We start from the raw sequence: 17,053 nt of genomic DNA, 5'->3' as shown, positions 1-17,053 counted from the left end.
TTTGTTTCATGACATCTGCTTCTTTCGCAGCATGATGCTTACGATTGTGCACTGGATAACTATTTTTTAAAATTTTTGATTCCATTTCTATTTTATACCCACAAGAAATTATTACACAACACGACACAGAGACGAAATAATAGTCCGCACTGCGCTACTGTCAGTAGCCTACTGAGATGCGTACCATATGACTGGTTAACTAGCAACAAATGTTTTGTACGAAAATTCGTTTCTGCGCATAAAAACCGTTCACCGTTGCACTTTAGATAGATTGCAGTAGACACAACATTCTGTAGGCAAGCATTTAGCTTGCTCTCTCTGCAAAATTGTAAACAGTTTAAATTTTTATTTTGGTGTATCCGGCCTTATTCATTTTAATATTAATCATTCTAAGAATTTTTTGTTTTTATGATAAAAATTTCGTTTCTTAAAAATGAACTTATGAACCGTACCCCAGCGGCTGCGTCCGCATGCCTGCTTCCGTCGGCCCTGGTTGTGAGTATAAAACTTGGGACACTAGTCGGGTTCATTTTCAATCTCTGGATTGGCCTCTCAAGCTCAATTTGCAGTCGATGAGATAATTTCATCCGCAAGAATTGATAGAAACTTCTGAATTGGGAACACCAACTCCACGAATCCTAGGCTTTCCCATTTGGGGACTACCGATTTGAAGCTGGTAACGTAATCGTGAATTCTAAGTTTACAGAAGGAAATAAAATTCCTCAGTCTATTAAAGAAAGAATACAGAAATTGACTAAAACTGATAACTAACAGGAACTTACCTAGGGAGAAGTTTCGAAACCCAAAGTCACTGAAGTTTACAACGAAATTACAGCCTAAAAAATATCAACAACGAACAAACATTCAAGAATAATCTGCATCACATCAGATCCACATAAAGCAGAAATATAAATGAACAGAATTAATCATCTTTAAGTTTACAAGAAAAAAAATGGTGTAGGAATATATTCTTAAACTACTTTGAATTTCTAAAAGAAACTTCTAAATTTTGAGTTATTTTTAAATTACATTACACTTACCAAGAAATTATATTCTTGTTTTTATCTTGTACATAAACAAAATTAAGTGCAGTAATTCACAATAGCCTAGTTTTATTTCTCTAGTGTCCCATAATGAACAATATACGGCCGTTCAGAGGTATATATATATATATATATATATATACGTCTTGCAATTATCATAATTTTCTTGCTCATTGTAATAAACATAAAAAAGATCTGATATACTTGGAAGTAATTCTTTCAAGTAATAAGATATATTTATTATCTATGAAGTTTGTTATTTCCTTAAGTATGTAAACATAGGTCCATCAACATTTGACTCATAAATGCACGATCTACTGTTTACATCACAGATGCTTGCGTGTTTTGTTTTCATTTAAACTAGCTAAATAATATTGTGCTTTTGATAAATATATTAACGATACGCTATGATTATGTTATTGTCTTATAATTTTAGTGTTTCATTATCTAATCTAGGTTTTAAATAGATATCTGAATATTGAATTTTATATCTTTAAAATAAATTATTTTAAAGATACATCATTATGGAGTCTACTAACGTTAACTGGGACGTCAGTCCAACTTACGGTGAACTTTTATCCGCTTTTGTAAACTTCATTTACTGGGCTATTTATGAGAAAGATACAATCTCAGATTTTAAGAAAAATATTATCCATTTTTCAAGGATAGATGTAATATTTCTTTGTGACGTAGTTTTGATCACATTTATGCTCGCTGTTTTTAGGTGTATGATGAAGAATACTCTGTTGGTGGTAAGTATCCTTCCTTTAAGGGTTCGTATTTATTTATTTTCACATTTATTATTTTTATTTATATAATAATTTACTATCACAATTGAACAAGATACAATATTTTATAAGAAATGTACATATTCTAATAATGGCGTAATAAAAATTCTTTTCGAAGTACTGTTATTCCGTTTATGGATTATACTTTTCTTTCTTTTTTTCAACCGATCATGCGTTCTTAAAAATAATTATAAAAAAAAAGCAATTATTTTATATATTTTTAATTAATCAATTAATGTTTTATAGACAATTGGAAGAAATTATCAGCTTGATAGATTAGAAGAGCTAAAAGTGGGAGAGAGTTTGTGGAAATCTATTGTACGTTTAGTGATGTATTTAATCAACTGGCATGTTATCTGTCAGTCTGGTGTACACAATTATCTGAAGAAACCCAGTCTATGGCGTCTAGGTAAGTAGAATTAGTCAAACTAGTCACTTGAAGTAAAATAAAACTATGTCTTGTTTAATGCTTTTTCTATTGTGAAGTGTACTTTTGAATGTGGTACGATATCTGTTTTACAGCTGGAAGGCTTTATAAATAAATCGGAAAAAGTGGGGGAGATGCATTTCTATTGCATCCAGCTGTTCTTACATTTTTCCTCTTCCTTAAAAAAAACTTGAATGTATGGTTTATTTGAATTCACATATGTCAAGGAGACGTCAATGTCGACTGGTTTAGGTGTAAGAGATAAAAATAAGAAAATAATTTCTTGGTAAGTGTAATGTCATTTAAAAGAAACTAAAAATCTCTAGGTTACATTTAGAAATTCAAAGTAGTTTAAGAATATATTCCTACACCATTTTCTTTCTTGTATATGTAAACATGATTAACATTATCAGCAGTAGATTGCCATCTATCTACTGCGCATCTATCTAGGCGGTTCTGGAACTTATTGCTTTTGCACTTACCTGTTCGTGTATTTTTCCGCTCCATTAAAAATAAACCGATTATATGGTTAATTTTAATTCAGTTATATCACTGGGCTTTCGAAGCTCCCTGTCCGTACAGAGCTTCATACAATGGCGTAGCTAGGGCTTTTGCCACTCGGGGCTGTTCCTGAGTTTCTTGCTATCTAAATACACAAAAATACTACAAAAAGTCCAAACGACGTATAGGGAAATAAATTAAAACACTATGTTTATGTTTATTTTAGTTGTAAGTACAGTCGGGTATCTTTTTATGCGGTAGATACGTTCCACAGAAAACCGCATATAAAAAATCGCACACAAAAAAGACCTAACTTACGTTCAAAAATTAGGGATACGTTCCATACTTTTCTAAAACCGCATAAAAAAAAGTTTATAAAAATTCAGGAAAATAAGAATGCCTGAAGTTTGTTTTAAAGCTTTATTCATTTAATTTTATTGAAAAGTAACATTTTTTTTTACATTTTTTCATCAGAATTATCATCGCTATTACATAATATTCAGCAACGTTTGCGAATTGGTGCGAACTCGCTTTCATTACCAGAAGAGAGAGAGAGAGAGAGAGAGTCAGCGCATCAAATCTGTATGGTAAAGGCAATGGTTCTTCACAAACAGAATTAGCTTCACCCTCGTTCTGTGCTGATTATTTTCTTCTGACAATGTAATCAGTGATTAAACTTTGCGATGATGATTTCACTAATTTTTATACAGCTCGCGATATCCGGATCGCGAGCTGTATAAAAAGTATAGAAATTAATAAACCTTTAAAATCGAGAGCTTTTTGCTTCATATATGTTTCCACTTCTGGTACAAAGAAATTCTTGAACCATTCAGTAAATACAGCAGATGTTACCCAGGCCTTTTTATTAGCCATCCAATGTACCGGCAGTTGTTTGCCTTTTAGAGCACGTGGTCTTAGAGATCGATTTACTAGGAGGGAGTTTTTCAACATTCGATCCCCTGATGCATTGCTACAAAGTAACAACGTTACTCGATCTTTGCTTGCTTTAAACCAACCTTTTTTCTCAGACTTTGCAATGTAAGTTCGACTAGGCATTTTCTTCCAAAACAATCCTGTTTTATCAGCGTTGAACACTGGATCGGGACAACATCTATCATCTTCAATAATTTTGGCTAACTTCTCTTGAAACTTTTTGGCTGCTTCTTCGTCTGCTGCAGCAACCTCATCTGTAATCTTCACGTTATGAAGTGCATTCCTTTTTAAAAACTCGATTAGTCATCCTTTGCATTAGTGGGAAGTGGAAGTAGATGGTTCCAATTGCTTCATCTGTTCATAAAACCGAAGAGGTTTTTGTTTAATTAAATAACCACTTATAGGAATTCTCCTTTGAGTTAATTCTTCAATCCAAATTACGAGCGCTCGTTCCGTGTTTTCTAGTAAAGCATCTCTTGAGTACGATGCTATTTTTGGCACTTAGTTTTGTGCCAGAAATGACAGATTTTCTTATTGCGACTTCATTCTTTTTAATTGCTCTTTTAGTAGATTCGCCTAAATTAAAATGTTTACCAATCACCGTAGATCCCTCTTCTTTTGCTAAGCGGTCGAAAATTGCAATTTTCATTTTGGTTTTATTTTATTTATTTTTTTACCCATTGGGCCAAATTAAATCTTTAAAATAAAAATTAGCAAAATTTAGACTTACGATAATGAAAAGACAAACACTTACATACAAAATTAAACTTCACGGACATGAGCTGCTTACACGTTACTCACGTTACGACAGAATGTGCTGCAACATATTTCAATTCGCATGAAATATGCACCGCATAACTTCAAAACCGCATAAAAAAAGATACGCATAAAAAGAGACCCGAGTGTATAGTTGTTAAAAACTAATTATTGATTGAGTAATAAAAATTACTAAGTTAACATAAATAAAAGAATCGTCGAAAAATAAAATTGTGTCTCACGTGAACGTGCCGCCCGGGACGGACAGCTCCTCCCCCAGCTACCTCACTGGCTTTATATCTGGATCGTAAATTAACAGTTTCTGATATAGACACATTCCAGCTGTGATACGAATCTCTTGAGAGTCAACAAAACTCTCACGTGATGTGAGTGCGATGCTTCATTGCAAATATATTCTTTGTTAGAAGAAAATGGCTGCAATCTCTCTAGTAATGTTTCATTTAGCTCACAACTTGTTAAAGTTGTGAGCTAAATGGCTCTTTGTAAACTTATCAATTCGAAATCATCTACCGTTTGTGAATTTTCAATACAAATGAGTAAACTGCATTTTAGGTTACTCTCTTTCGGTACAACTGCTATGAAACATCAGGAACACTGTTATAAACCGCTTTGAACGAGTCTCTCAACCTCAGTGTTTCATGAGTATTCGCTCAGATTTCTAAACACAGTCACAAAATTTCTTGTTACTGAATGATGCATGCTCTACCACTGCTTCCACCTACACGCCACACGCACTCAGAATCTCAAATTGTTGAAATTTGACTATTTTTTAAAATAATCTCATTTATTTTATAGGCTGACATAATCCATTTTTACAACAGCACCAAATTGAAGAAGCCGTTTTCATTTTATAGATTATATGCCAAAGAAATCCACCAAAGGTATCTACACACTGGGAGTGATTGAATGTGCCTTTTACGTGCATGAACTGTATTCTCTCCAGTATTTGTATGTTTTTCGAAAGGACTCAAAACTTCTTTTTTTCCATCATCTGGTGGCTCTGATGTTAATCAATGCAGCATATTTATATGGGTAAGAATATAAACTAGTCTTCTTGTCACTCATATGATACAAAACCATCTACCTTTCTCTTTCTAATTTATAATATCCATGTAGAAATAGATTTTTCAAATTTTGAATAATTTCAATCATAAAAGAATAGCAATTTTCAAATTTATTGAGTTCATTACTCCACTCTTAGTGAGTATGTCTGATTACTCTCTCAACGATGCACAATTTCAAGTTTCTTAGTTCTCTTAAAATGGGATTTTAGAGGAATATACCTCTAAAAGAAGAATACGTCTTAACACAAAGGTAGTAGAGAGATACGACAATTCTCATGGGAAATTTCGTGATGGACCAAGACTAATTATTACTCAAGACTTAGAAGGCTTTCAAATGAGTAGCAGAATGATAAAGTGAAAATTTTCCAATCAATAATGCATGGGGATTACTAGTGGTAGATTTAGCGCTTATTTGTCTGGAATGTGATTCGATAAAGGAGACGTTAATACAGCCTAATTATGCTATCTAAAATAGTATATGAAAATTTGAGGAGATTTTGGTAATCCAGGTTCAGATTTAGGATTTGTAGAGGATAATTAGTCGATGGAATGAAAATGAGTACGCCTAGTGAAGAGAAATCCTTTGTTGTTAGATGTGGCATAGCTGTAGATGTAATACGTAATAAAGAGTGCTTCATGAAGATCTGTTTCGTTAAAATGTGTCCCATAAAATGCAAATATTTCGCTACTTCGGAAGTAGCAACAAATCAAACGTTATTGAATTCATAAGTTAGTGAAAACTAATTAAAGTTGTTGTCCTTAAGAATAGACTGTGTTATGCATCACCTGGAATAATCCTAAATGGAAATTATAAATGGAAAAACGCTAAATGGAAACTGGAAAGCGACTAAGTTATCCACTTGACCAACCTGGTAAGAATAAGCCTTAGTAACTTATAAAATTGAAATAAACTTAGTTACAAAGGCGCATTCTTACCAGGTTGATTTAGATGGCATTTGATGATTCGACTGTTCTAAAGTTCATATCTTATATCTGATAAAAAAATTCTATAAATAAGACAGGATGAAATTTTTGATTTTCACACGCACGGATTATAATCGAATGTGTTATATTTCGCCACTGAAGTATAAAATTATATTTCAAAATGACACAAAATTATAGTTAAACCCCAGTGGTGGCGGGTGAAAATTTTATGTCGGGGTGCTGCACATACAAAATAAAAAAAATATATATATTTTTTTCTAATCAGTAACCAATTTATTAATAAATAAATTTACATATTAAAAATTGCTTTATTAAAAATATTTCACCCTCACCAAGAACAAACACCAATAATAAAAGTTTCGTATCTCACAGAAATAACGCGCGCAAGCATACGATCCACTGCTCGTTTGAGCAGTGTCGAATTGACTTGTAACTTGCAATCACGAGCACAAACGAATATTGGCGAGACTAGCTGAAATTGGTCGAACGTGATAATATGGACACTGCGTTAGATCGCAGTGCATTTGTTTCGTAATCTAATGTGTTAATCGAACAATTCCAATTATTAACTATTCAATCAATATCGAAACATAAGCTGTGACCTTTAACATGTTGTACTGCATTTATGTAATGTTGTAAGCATTGTTATTATTTATAAACACAAACGAATTTCATTTTTTCAATTTTTCTTTGGGGGTGCTGCAGTGTCAAAGCGCTTATGTACGGGCCTCCACTGGTTAAACCAGCTTGGAAGAAACTCCTCTAAAAGAAATTTACTGCTATTTTTTTATTTTAATTGATGAACAAAAAAGGAACTTGCTTTGCCATTTATTTTATCGTTTCTCTTTTCAGTTATATGCATTTGGGAGCCTTAGTTCTTTTACTTCACGATATTAGCGATATTTTTCTTGAAATGTGCAAGACCAATAAATATCTCCTGCACAAGAAAACCAAGTGGACTTTTCTGCATCGACATTTGGCGTATGTGTGTTTATTTCTGAGTGTGATTACATGGTAAGTTACGATTACATTTTTAATCATCTCGAGATTATTCTCACTCATATGGATATTTCAAAATTAGCACGTGTTTCAAAAAAATAGCCTTAATTTTTTTTCCATTGTTTAAATGAAGTAGGCACAACTCGTTTATAGGTCAATTGAAGAAAGGTGATACGCCATGGTAATCCTAATCCCAACTAATATTGTCCTGTAGAGATTTGTGCGCCTTTTATGGCCGATTTTTCTCAGTAACTCTGCTAGGAAAACTCTTAATTAATAGCACTAAGAATCGACTAATTCAGGGATCTGTTAAAAATGTTGCTATCCCGAGGTGAATCCTTGGACTCCTTGGAGGCGTCACGCAATAATAATAATAATAATAATAATGTTTAAACCAGTTATTTTATTAGTTCATTTCATTCCCGCTAGGATAACCATGCAAAAATCGCATAGCAAATCTTTACCAATACATTAAATATGTCTGATAAACAACCCCAAGTAGGTTTACTTAATCAGGATGCAGTAATCAAAGCATGATTTGTATTTTTGTTTGAATTCTTTTTTTATCGCTTCGATGGTGCTTAAATATATAAAATTTATAAATTTTTTATATAATAACATAATTATATAAAAGAGGGAAATCTTCAAAAAAAAAGCAACCACGATTTTTTGCACGATAATAAATATTAATTTGTTAAGTTTCAAAAATAAATAATGTATTTGATTTATAAACGAACATTACTCAATATAATTTAATACATATTAATTTATACTCATAATTTATATTGATGAATCTAAAATAAAACCCTTTAATAGGTTACCAGAGTAATTCTTTTGAGGTCTTTTAAAAATGTACATTTAGTTTCAAAACGTTACTACAGTAGCATTGTTGATGTCTTTCTAAATAAAATAAAAACGTTGCCACACGTTACTATGGGAACGTTTCATATTAAACGTTGCCATAGTAACACCGATGACGTCAGCCTAATGTACATTTCGTTTTATATTACTATAGTAACACCGTTGACGCCTTTCTAAATAAAACGTACATTTCTTTTTAAAAGTTACCACAGTAACACTGTTGATATCTTTCTATATAAAAAACGATGGAATATGGACTGAAACTGAATGTTAGGTTTGTATTTCAGTACATATCGCGTTTTACAAAGTTCACTGTAATTCATCAAGGATTTATGATGTCGTACTTGATATTCTAATGTCAATATAACTTTTTTTTTCAGGTTCTATTCCAGACTATATATTTTTCCTTTAAAGATAATTTTCCCTATGCTAACCATAAAAAACAAGTTTAGATCTGCACACCCATTTTCTGTTCCTGGAGTATTTTTGCTAATGTTCCTTTTCTGCACAAATCTCTATTGGAGTGTGGTAAGTATATTCTGTCATATAATCCGTCTCAAATGTAACTTTTATGATAAAAAATAGATAGTATGAATATCACAAGGATTCATACATTGTATTTGACAATTATATTTAACGAATTCTTCAGCGCGAAGTAAAAATAATTTTATTTCGTTGTAAATATGAAATTTACATATCACGTAACTCTATAGGTGCAAGGAGGGTTTAAAAAGATGAACACGAGATTTTTCTCGTCATTCTGATGATGGCAAGGTTAGTAATGCACTAATACCTTGCACATGTTAGAAAATAGGCATACTGTCTTCAAGGCAATGCCTGTGAACGTGTTGCATTTTACATCTAAACCATTGCTGGATAGTTCGATATCAGATGGATAATGAGACCGGAACAGACTAATATGGTCCATATCAGTATATCCGTAATTAGTGTGATGATTATATTTATATATGGCAGTGAAACACTTGAGAGAACGAGATAAAAAGACAAGTGGAAGCTGCAGAAATGAATTTCCTAAGACCACTCGCAGGCTATAAAAGAATAGACAAGATAAGATACGAAGAAATAAGAAAACAGTTATCCATAATTAACATAACACACGACATCAAAAATTATAGAAAGAACTGGAAAAATCACGTGAAAAGAACGAATGAGGACAGATGGCCAAATAAACCAAAGCAACATCGATCAAGAGGAAGACCCAGGAGGAGACGGGAAGAAGACTTTTTAAACCCTTGAAAACGTTACAGGCAAACAATTACCTAATACGGGAAGCCAAGAAGAAGATATATATATATATATATATTAGGGTTACCAAGTAATTTTATAAACTTGGTTATTTTACTCCTGATCCCAAGTAAGCAAACAGTTAAGTTTGCGCCTGAAACGTAGTTCAAGTCTAAAGGTGGTGCAACATCAGGGCAACTCGTTGTAAAGGTGGATAAAGCTCTGATCACTATTCTTAGTATTTTCCATAATGTAAAACACATCTCACTAAGAGATGCATACTGCAATACATTATGGGTGGGGTCACTACCCAGACCGGTTTCAACCTTTTTTGAGGTTTCCTCAGTGAGTAGCTATACCCAAATACCAAGGTTGAACTTTGAACTTAATTGGTTGATGGACTGAGTCCTTGACTCTTTATCCCTTCATCTGGATTTTAGATTGTGGGTAATTTACCCGCTCATTGTGAGCATTGAGGCTGTATCAGCTTTCTCTTGCGATGGAGGATTTCGGTTTTTTATGTTTGAAACGATCTGAGGACTTGTAGTCCGCTGCCTGTCGAACTAGCTCATTTGGGTGATTATCCGTGATTGAAGAATTTCTCCGCAATGCTTGTCATGTAGGTCTTAATATCTGGAAGATTGGCTTCTTGATGTAACTGGATGTTTCTGATGAACCATGGGGCATTAAATGCCATTCTTAGGCATTTATTCTGCATTATCTGAAGTCTGTTGATGTTGCTTTTAGTCGTGTGACAATGCCAAGGTTGAACTTGAACTTGAACTTAATTGGTTGATGGACTGAGTCCTTGACTCTTTATCCCTTCATCTGGATTTTAGATTGTGGGTGATGAGATTATTGTGGGTAATTTACCCGCTCATTGTGAGCATTGAGGCTGTATCAGCTTTCTCTTGCGATGGAGGATTTCGGTTTTTTATGTTTGAAACGATCTGTGGGCTTGTAGTCCGCTGCCAGTCGAACTAACTGATTTGGGTGATTATCCGTGATTGTGAAGAATTTCTCTGCAATGCTTGTCATGTAGGTCTTAATATCTGGAAGATTGGCTTCTTGATGTAACTGGATGTTTCTGATGAACCATGGGGCATTAAATGCCATTCTTAGGCATTTATTCTGTATTATCTGAAGTCTGTTGATGTTGCTTTTAGTCGTGTGACCCCAGGTTGGAGAGGCATAAGTTAGTTGCGGTCTTATTACCGATTTGAAAAGTAAGATTTTGTTGCTTATGCTTAGGAAGCTGTTCCTGTTCAAAAGTGGATATAGCTGTGCTATAGTCTGACTTGCCTTAGTGTTAACACTATCCATATGTGACTTGAAGTTTAGACGTCTATCAAGATGAATTCCCAGATATTTGGTAGAATTGCGCCAAGGGATGATTTTACCAAACATTTGTATGCTTGTATTCGGTTCAGCTTTACGTCTGGTGAAAAGTACTGCAGAGCTTTTGTTTGGATTAATTGCGATACGCCACTTGGTGTACCAATCCTCCAATTCATTGACTGCTCTCTGCAGCTTGATTGTGGCCAGGTGTGGACGGAGGGATCTGGCTATGATGATTGTATCGTCGGCATACTGAGCGGTGATAGCTGGAGACAGTTTGGGGAGATCTGCCATGTATATGGAGAAGAGTAGTAATACGGAGCCTTATCACCTTTAACTATAGAAGTTGCAACAAGGTGTTTTTATTTTTAATAAAAATCTCTGGAGAAGTTATAGATGTAATAAATTTTTTAACTTGGGGATATTGTATGTTAGGATAACCAAGTTATTTTATAAACTTGGTTATTTTAACTTCTAATTCCAAGTATGCAAACAATTAAGTTTGCGCCTGAAACAAAGTTCAAGTCTAATGATGGTACAACACCAGGGCAACTCATTGTAAAGGTGGGTAAAGCTCTGATCACTATTCTTAGTATTTTCCATAATGTAAAGCACATCTCACTAGAAGATGTATACTGCAATGCATTATGGTTGGGGTCACTACCTGAAAAAAGGTTGAAACCGGTCTGGGTAGTGACCCCACCCATAATGCATTGCAGTATACATCTTCTAGTGAGATGTGCTTTACATTATGGGAAAATACTAAGAATAGTGATCAGATCTTTACCCACCTTTGCAATGAGTTGCCCTGGTGTTGTACCATCTTTAGTCTTGAACTTTGTTTCAGGCGCAAACTTAATTGTTTGCATACTTGGGATTAGGAGTTAAAATAACCAAGTTATCCTTAAAATAACTAATAAAATAAAATAACTAAAATAACTTAAAATAAAATAAAATAACTTGGTTATCCTAATACACAATATCCCCAAGTTAAAAAATTTATTATATATATATATATATATATATATATATATGCAAGCAATTGGAAAAATACACAATAAATACGTAAGATTAAAGTATTTAGTGCTTTGATATTCAGCTTTTTGTATCCTAATTATTTGTATTATTATCGTTAATTTATATTATTTTTATATTACTTCTTTCAGATGATTCTAAAAGTGGTGATTGCTCTCCCCTTTTACGGGATAACAGATCCGAGGGAGCGACATCGAAGCATACGGAATGATAAAACCAATCTGCAAAGGATTGAAAAGAAGTAGTTGCTGGTCATAATGAGTTCTTGCCAAGTCTACAAACTCTCTTCGTGTACATTCAGGACATCAAGTATAATTTGTGCTTTCAAAAATGTTTTCCTTTTATTGCCAAAAGGGAGTAGACAAAGTACGAGCTTTTAAAATTTCCGGAAAGCCGATGTCCATCCTTCAGCTATCACAGATGGTGAGCTCAAGCTATCAATGAATCAAAGCTTTCATGGCAGACGTTATGGACAATAAGTGCTGTCATCTGGTGATCCCAAACCCAAACAGGTGTATAAATTGTTTGAAATATTATGAGTTTTTACGTTCGAATTTTGAGGTATGGAGTTCAAAAATCCCAATTTCTGAGATGAAAACTCTACTTATCTGTGCCAAAGATCGAATAATTTTGAAATCCTCCACACCAAAGGGCTAGAAAAAATTTTCCTTCAGTCAACACCAAGAATTGAACTTAAAATGGTCGTAATTTTCTGTGTCTAACCCTATGGAAGCAAAAGCCTCTACAGGGCTTTATAGGTAGCATACACTTTTAATTATTGTTAAAATTAATTCATAATTGACTGGTTAATCGCTAGAGGGCGGGTGGAGCAACTGTTGGATTCAAGCTGCTGCGAAACTGTTTAAATTATAGAATAATAAAATACGAATAGCAGAGATGATAAAAGAATTCCTGACAATGTTTTTTTTTTTTTAAAAGAAAAAAAAAACTATTGAAGAAGCATCCAACGATTCGTACAAAAACAGAACTAGATATATTAAATTGTTCGGAGATATTGCTGATTATCTTATAACAAACTGTTGATCTTATATTCGATTGTCGGGACATACCTGATAGGATCAAGGACGCTGAGTTACCATGACACCAAACTGCACGTGTTTTGCTATATGAATATCTTTTTAGGAATGTGTATTGTGATTTGTTTATATAATGTACATCGATAAATTTATAGAATAAATAAATAAATAAATTTTTCATATCTTTTGTTTCTTGAAGACACACGCAGACGTGAACGTTAATGCATTACCGCAAATATCGAATTAGATCCATTAATAATTTTTTATTATTATTACATATGATACATACATTAAATGCATTTGATTGCATATGATACATACTCGATTACATATTTTTCTTTAAACAAAATTCGATCCTTTTTTTATTATTAAAATTATGATTGTATTTTGTGAGTACATATTTACAACAGGTTTAATTCCGTTTCCTCCCCCCTGTATAATGTATTAATAATAATAATAATAATACAGCATTTATTCATTTAACAATGAGTTATATATATTTGCAATTTTGATTTTTTTAGTATATATATATATATATATTTAAGCGCTGTAATTACAGCGCTGAAATCTGATATATGGGTTTGGATTTTTTTCCTTTTTTTAAATTAATCTTGGATCAGATTTAATTTCTCAGCTTTCATCCTCCAAGGTTATTGGTTAAGCTTATCTGAGGATAACAGCAGTTAGTTATTATTTAAATAGGTTTGATTACCACTGCAGCCATTGATTAAGAAATTCGCGCGCACACGCATGCACGCACACACACACACACACACACACACACACACACACACACACACACACACACACACACACACACACACACACACACACACACACACACACACACACACACACACACACACACACACACACACACACACACACACACACACACACACACACACACACACACACACACACACACACACACACACACACACACACACACACACACACACAATCCTCAGATAAGCCTGTAACAATAACCTATGTTTTCTGATGTTAATATGCAAGATTGAAAGACCTCTCGCTTGTACTGTGTGTTGTTTCAATGAATCAACCAATAATAATAATAATAATAAATTTATTTAGATTAGGGCTTATGACTCCTATTACTTTGCACAAATAACAGCAAAAAATTGATTCTAGAAGAAATTTCGTTTAAAGCAGACTTACAAATAAAGTTATACATAAAGGTATGCAAAGGTCATTTAATATATTAAAAACCTTAAGTAATTTAAATGTTAAACGACTTTTTTAAAGTTTCACTCTGGGAGTTAAAATTTATCTGCCACATGAGGATGATCACAAACATCTATGTCCTTGGCCTCTTTATTTAAGAGCGCATGTGCTGACCACTCGACCAATCAGGTTATAAAAAAGTCTGCTTCACGAAATCAAAATGCAAAGATATAAATTGAAAGTAAAGAATCAGACAGAAATAAGCGACAAATAAAGATTCTTTGAAAAATGGCTTGAATTTCAGAAATTAATAATTGTTTATATTGTTTTTTTTTACATATTCATTATGATGTTAGGATGTATGGGTGACACTCAATGAATCTGTTACATACGCTCTCGAAAATTTATTAATTCATTTTAAAATATCTAACAAATTAAAAAGAAAGATATACAACAAATCTGCAAAATTTGATCTTAATCTAGGCATTATGTTATTTCCATTCTGTATAAATTAAAAATAAAATTCTAATGAAAATTCATAAAACACCTTTTAATAAAATTCATGCCAGATCCTAAATAAAAACAAACAGAAACCAAAATATTATATATTATATATTATATTTACCAAATATTAACTAAATTCTGAAATAAAATATGAAATAAGTTATATGAAAGAAGCTCTTTCACATAAATATGATTAAATATTAACTAAATTCAGAATAAGTAATGTGAAAGAAGCTCGTTCATAAATGTGATTAAAACACAAGCAAGAATGTAGAATGATGGAAGTAATAAAAAATACTAATAAGCGAAGTCTATTTCACGGTCATTACTTTTTTAAGCCAGACATAGTTTAGGTCCTTTGGGACAGAGATACAATGCCAAATTAACACAAAAACTGCCATCAAAAATTCTTAACAAACCAACGTTGATGTCAGAATATGAGACTTCACAGCAAGAATCACTGCAATACGACCGTTGGTTTTCAAGGTCATTTAAACCTTGATATAAAACGAAAACAAATTTGCATTGAAATACATGAAACAGTTTGATAGAAGCAATAAAGTAGGTATAGAATCGGGGGGAATATTTTAGCTCAAATGAGACGTATTAATACTTTTGTTTTTGTAAATACTTGTAAACAAAATTGTGTAGATGGAATTTTCTGCCTTCTACACGTGTGAGAATAATAATTCATTATTATTGTTGTATTTTTAATAAAAATCAAAACATGAAAACAAATTTTCCCATTCGTTGTAATGCTCGTCAACGCGTCTCGATAATAACCATCTAATAATTTTCCCTGTTTGTTGTAGAACAGGTTTTTAAATACACATTGCTGAATCTCAATTTCGATGAGAAGGTTTTTTAAATTCACAAAATTAAATGAAATATCATTTTTGTTTGCAATTTCAAAAGTAAATGAAAATTGAAATCGAATACATTAAAAATAAATAAAATTCATATACAAATAAATTAAATTTAAAATAAACTTTAAAATCTTAAAAAAAATTAAAATAAAGTTTAGAAAACTTTAGAAAAAAAAAATCAGAACTCCCTGGTGGACACAGGAAGTTAAAGAGGCAGTGAAGGAAAAGAAGAAAGCATATCAAAAGTTCCTGGCAAAGAAGTCAGCTTTTACTCTTACAGAATACAGAGACAAATGTAAGAAAGCTAAACAGTGTGTAAAACTAGCTAAACAAAAGTCATGGGAGGACTTTGGCAAGAATATAGAAAATAAATATCAAGAAGGTGGCAAAATATTCTGGAGGTTGTTGAAGAAGCTTAGGAATGGAGGAAAGAGTGCTGTAAAAGGAGTTAGAGATGATAAAGGTGACATGAAAACAGGAGAAAAAGATATCCTTGAAGTATGGAGTAATTACTTTGAAAAACTGCTAAATGAAACAAGCAGTGATGACAGCACAGTGATAAAAAACACTGACCAGGCATGCAGTCAGGAATACATATCCATACTTGAAGTAGAAAAAGGCATGAAATGTGGAAAGGCAGCAGGAGTAGATGATATTCGACCAGAAATGCTGAAGTATGGTGGTATAAAAGTCTTACAGTGGCTGCACTGCATAGTTCAGAAAGCCTGGACAGAGGGACGAATTCCCGATGATTGGAGTAGAGCTCTCGTAGTACCCATATATAAAAAGGGAAATAAAACTGAATGTGAGAATTACAGAGGTATTTCCCTACCGAGTGTTCCTGGCAAGATCTATGCCAGTATACTTGAGAAACGGTTGAGAAGAATTGTGGAAGAAAAGCTTGGTGAAGAACAAGCTGGATTCAGGCCAAATAGAGGCTGTCAGGATCAGATCTTCACTTTACGACAAATAGTCGAGAAAGCATGGGAATATAACAAAGATCTGTATTTAAGTTTTGTCGATTTGGAAAAGGCATATGACAAGGTGCCAAGAGAGAAGCTATTCAATACGCTGCAGTTATATGGTGTCAATGGGGCATTATATCAAGCAATACTTAGTCTTTATTTGAGTTGTAAGTCAGCAGTTAGAATTGAAGGAAGTACAGGAAGATGGTTTAATGTTAAATCTGGTGTGAGACAAGGATGTACATTATCCCCCTATGTTATTCATTATCTATATGGATCAAATTATGAAGGAAAATGGTATTAAACCTGATATCAAAATTGTAGATGTTAATGTCAGCTCTTTGCTTTATGCGGATGATGTTATACTTCTAAATAAATCCGCTACAAGTCTGCAAGATTCTCTGACTAAATTGAATAGCTGTTGTAATAGATATGGTATGAAGGTCAGCAATAAAAAGACAAAGACAATGAAAATAGGTAGAATCATTGAAAATGTCAACTGTGTTGTGAATGGAGAACCTGTGGAACAAGTAAAACATT

At 33.0% G+C, this 17,053-nt stretch overlaps 1 protein-coding gene and 1 long non-coding RNA gene across 2 annotated transcripts in view; one reads left to right on the top strand and one right to left on the bottom strand.

Moving 5' to 3' along the window:
* The window catches only part of LOC150095926 (uncharacterized), a 161,875-nt gene extending 160,928 nt beyond the window's left edge, over nucleotides 1-947 (bottom strand). Inside the window, exon 1 of the long non-coding RNA XR_016549939.1 lies at nucleotides 783-947. This is a non-coding gene — a long non-coding RNA (uncharacterized LOC150095926). The remainder of the gene's footprint in view (nucleotides 1-782) is intronic.
* A 465-nt stretch (nucleotides 948-1,412) lies between these two features.
* Nucleotides 1,413-13,171, top strand: LOC150095925 (ceramide synthase 1-like). Its single transcript, XM_090409252.1, has 6 exons — nucleotides 1,413-1,795; nucleotides 2,078-2,240; nucleotides 5,324-5,501; nucleotides 7,331-7,492; nucleotides 8,719-8,866; nucleotides 12,088-13,171. Exons 1-6 carry the CDS (start codon nucleotides 1,568-1,570, stop codon nucleotides 12,199-12,201), a joined length of 993 nt encoding a protein of 330 aa, XP_090265378.1. The 5' UTR covers nucleotides 1,413-1,567; the 3' UTR covers nucleotides 12,202-13,171.
* The last annotated feature ends 3,882 nt before the right edge of the window (nucleotides 13,172-17,053 follow it).

The sequence above is a fragment of the Typopeltis vanoorti genome, chromosome 19 (genome assembly GCF_054136105.1).
Source record: "Typopeltis vanoorti isolate ZY-2024b chromosome 19, IOZ_Tvanoo_1.0, whole genome shotgun sequence".
Taxonomy (NCBI): domain Eukaryota; kingdom Metazoa; phylum Arthropoda; class Arachnida; order Uropygi; family Thelyphonidae; genus Typopeltis; species Typopeltis vanoorti.
The sequence above is the reverse complement of the archived record's forward strand: the minus strand, read 5'-3'. Positions and strand labels throughout refer to the sequence as shown.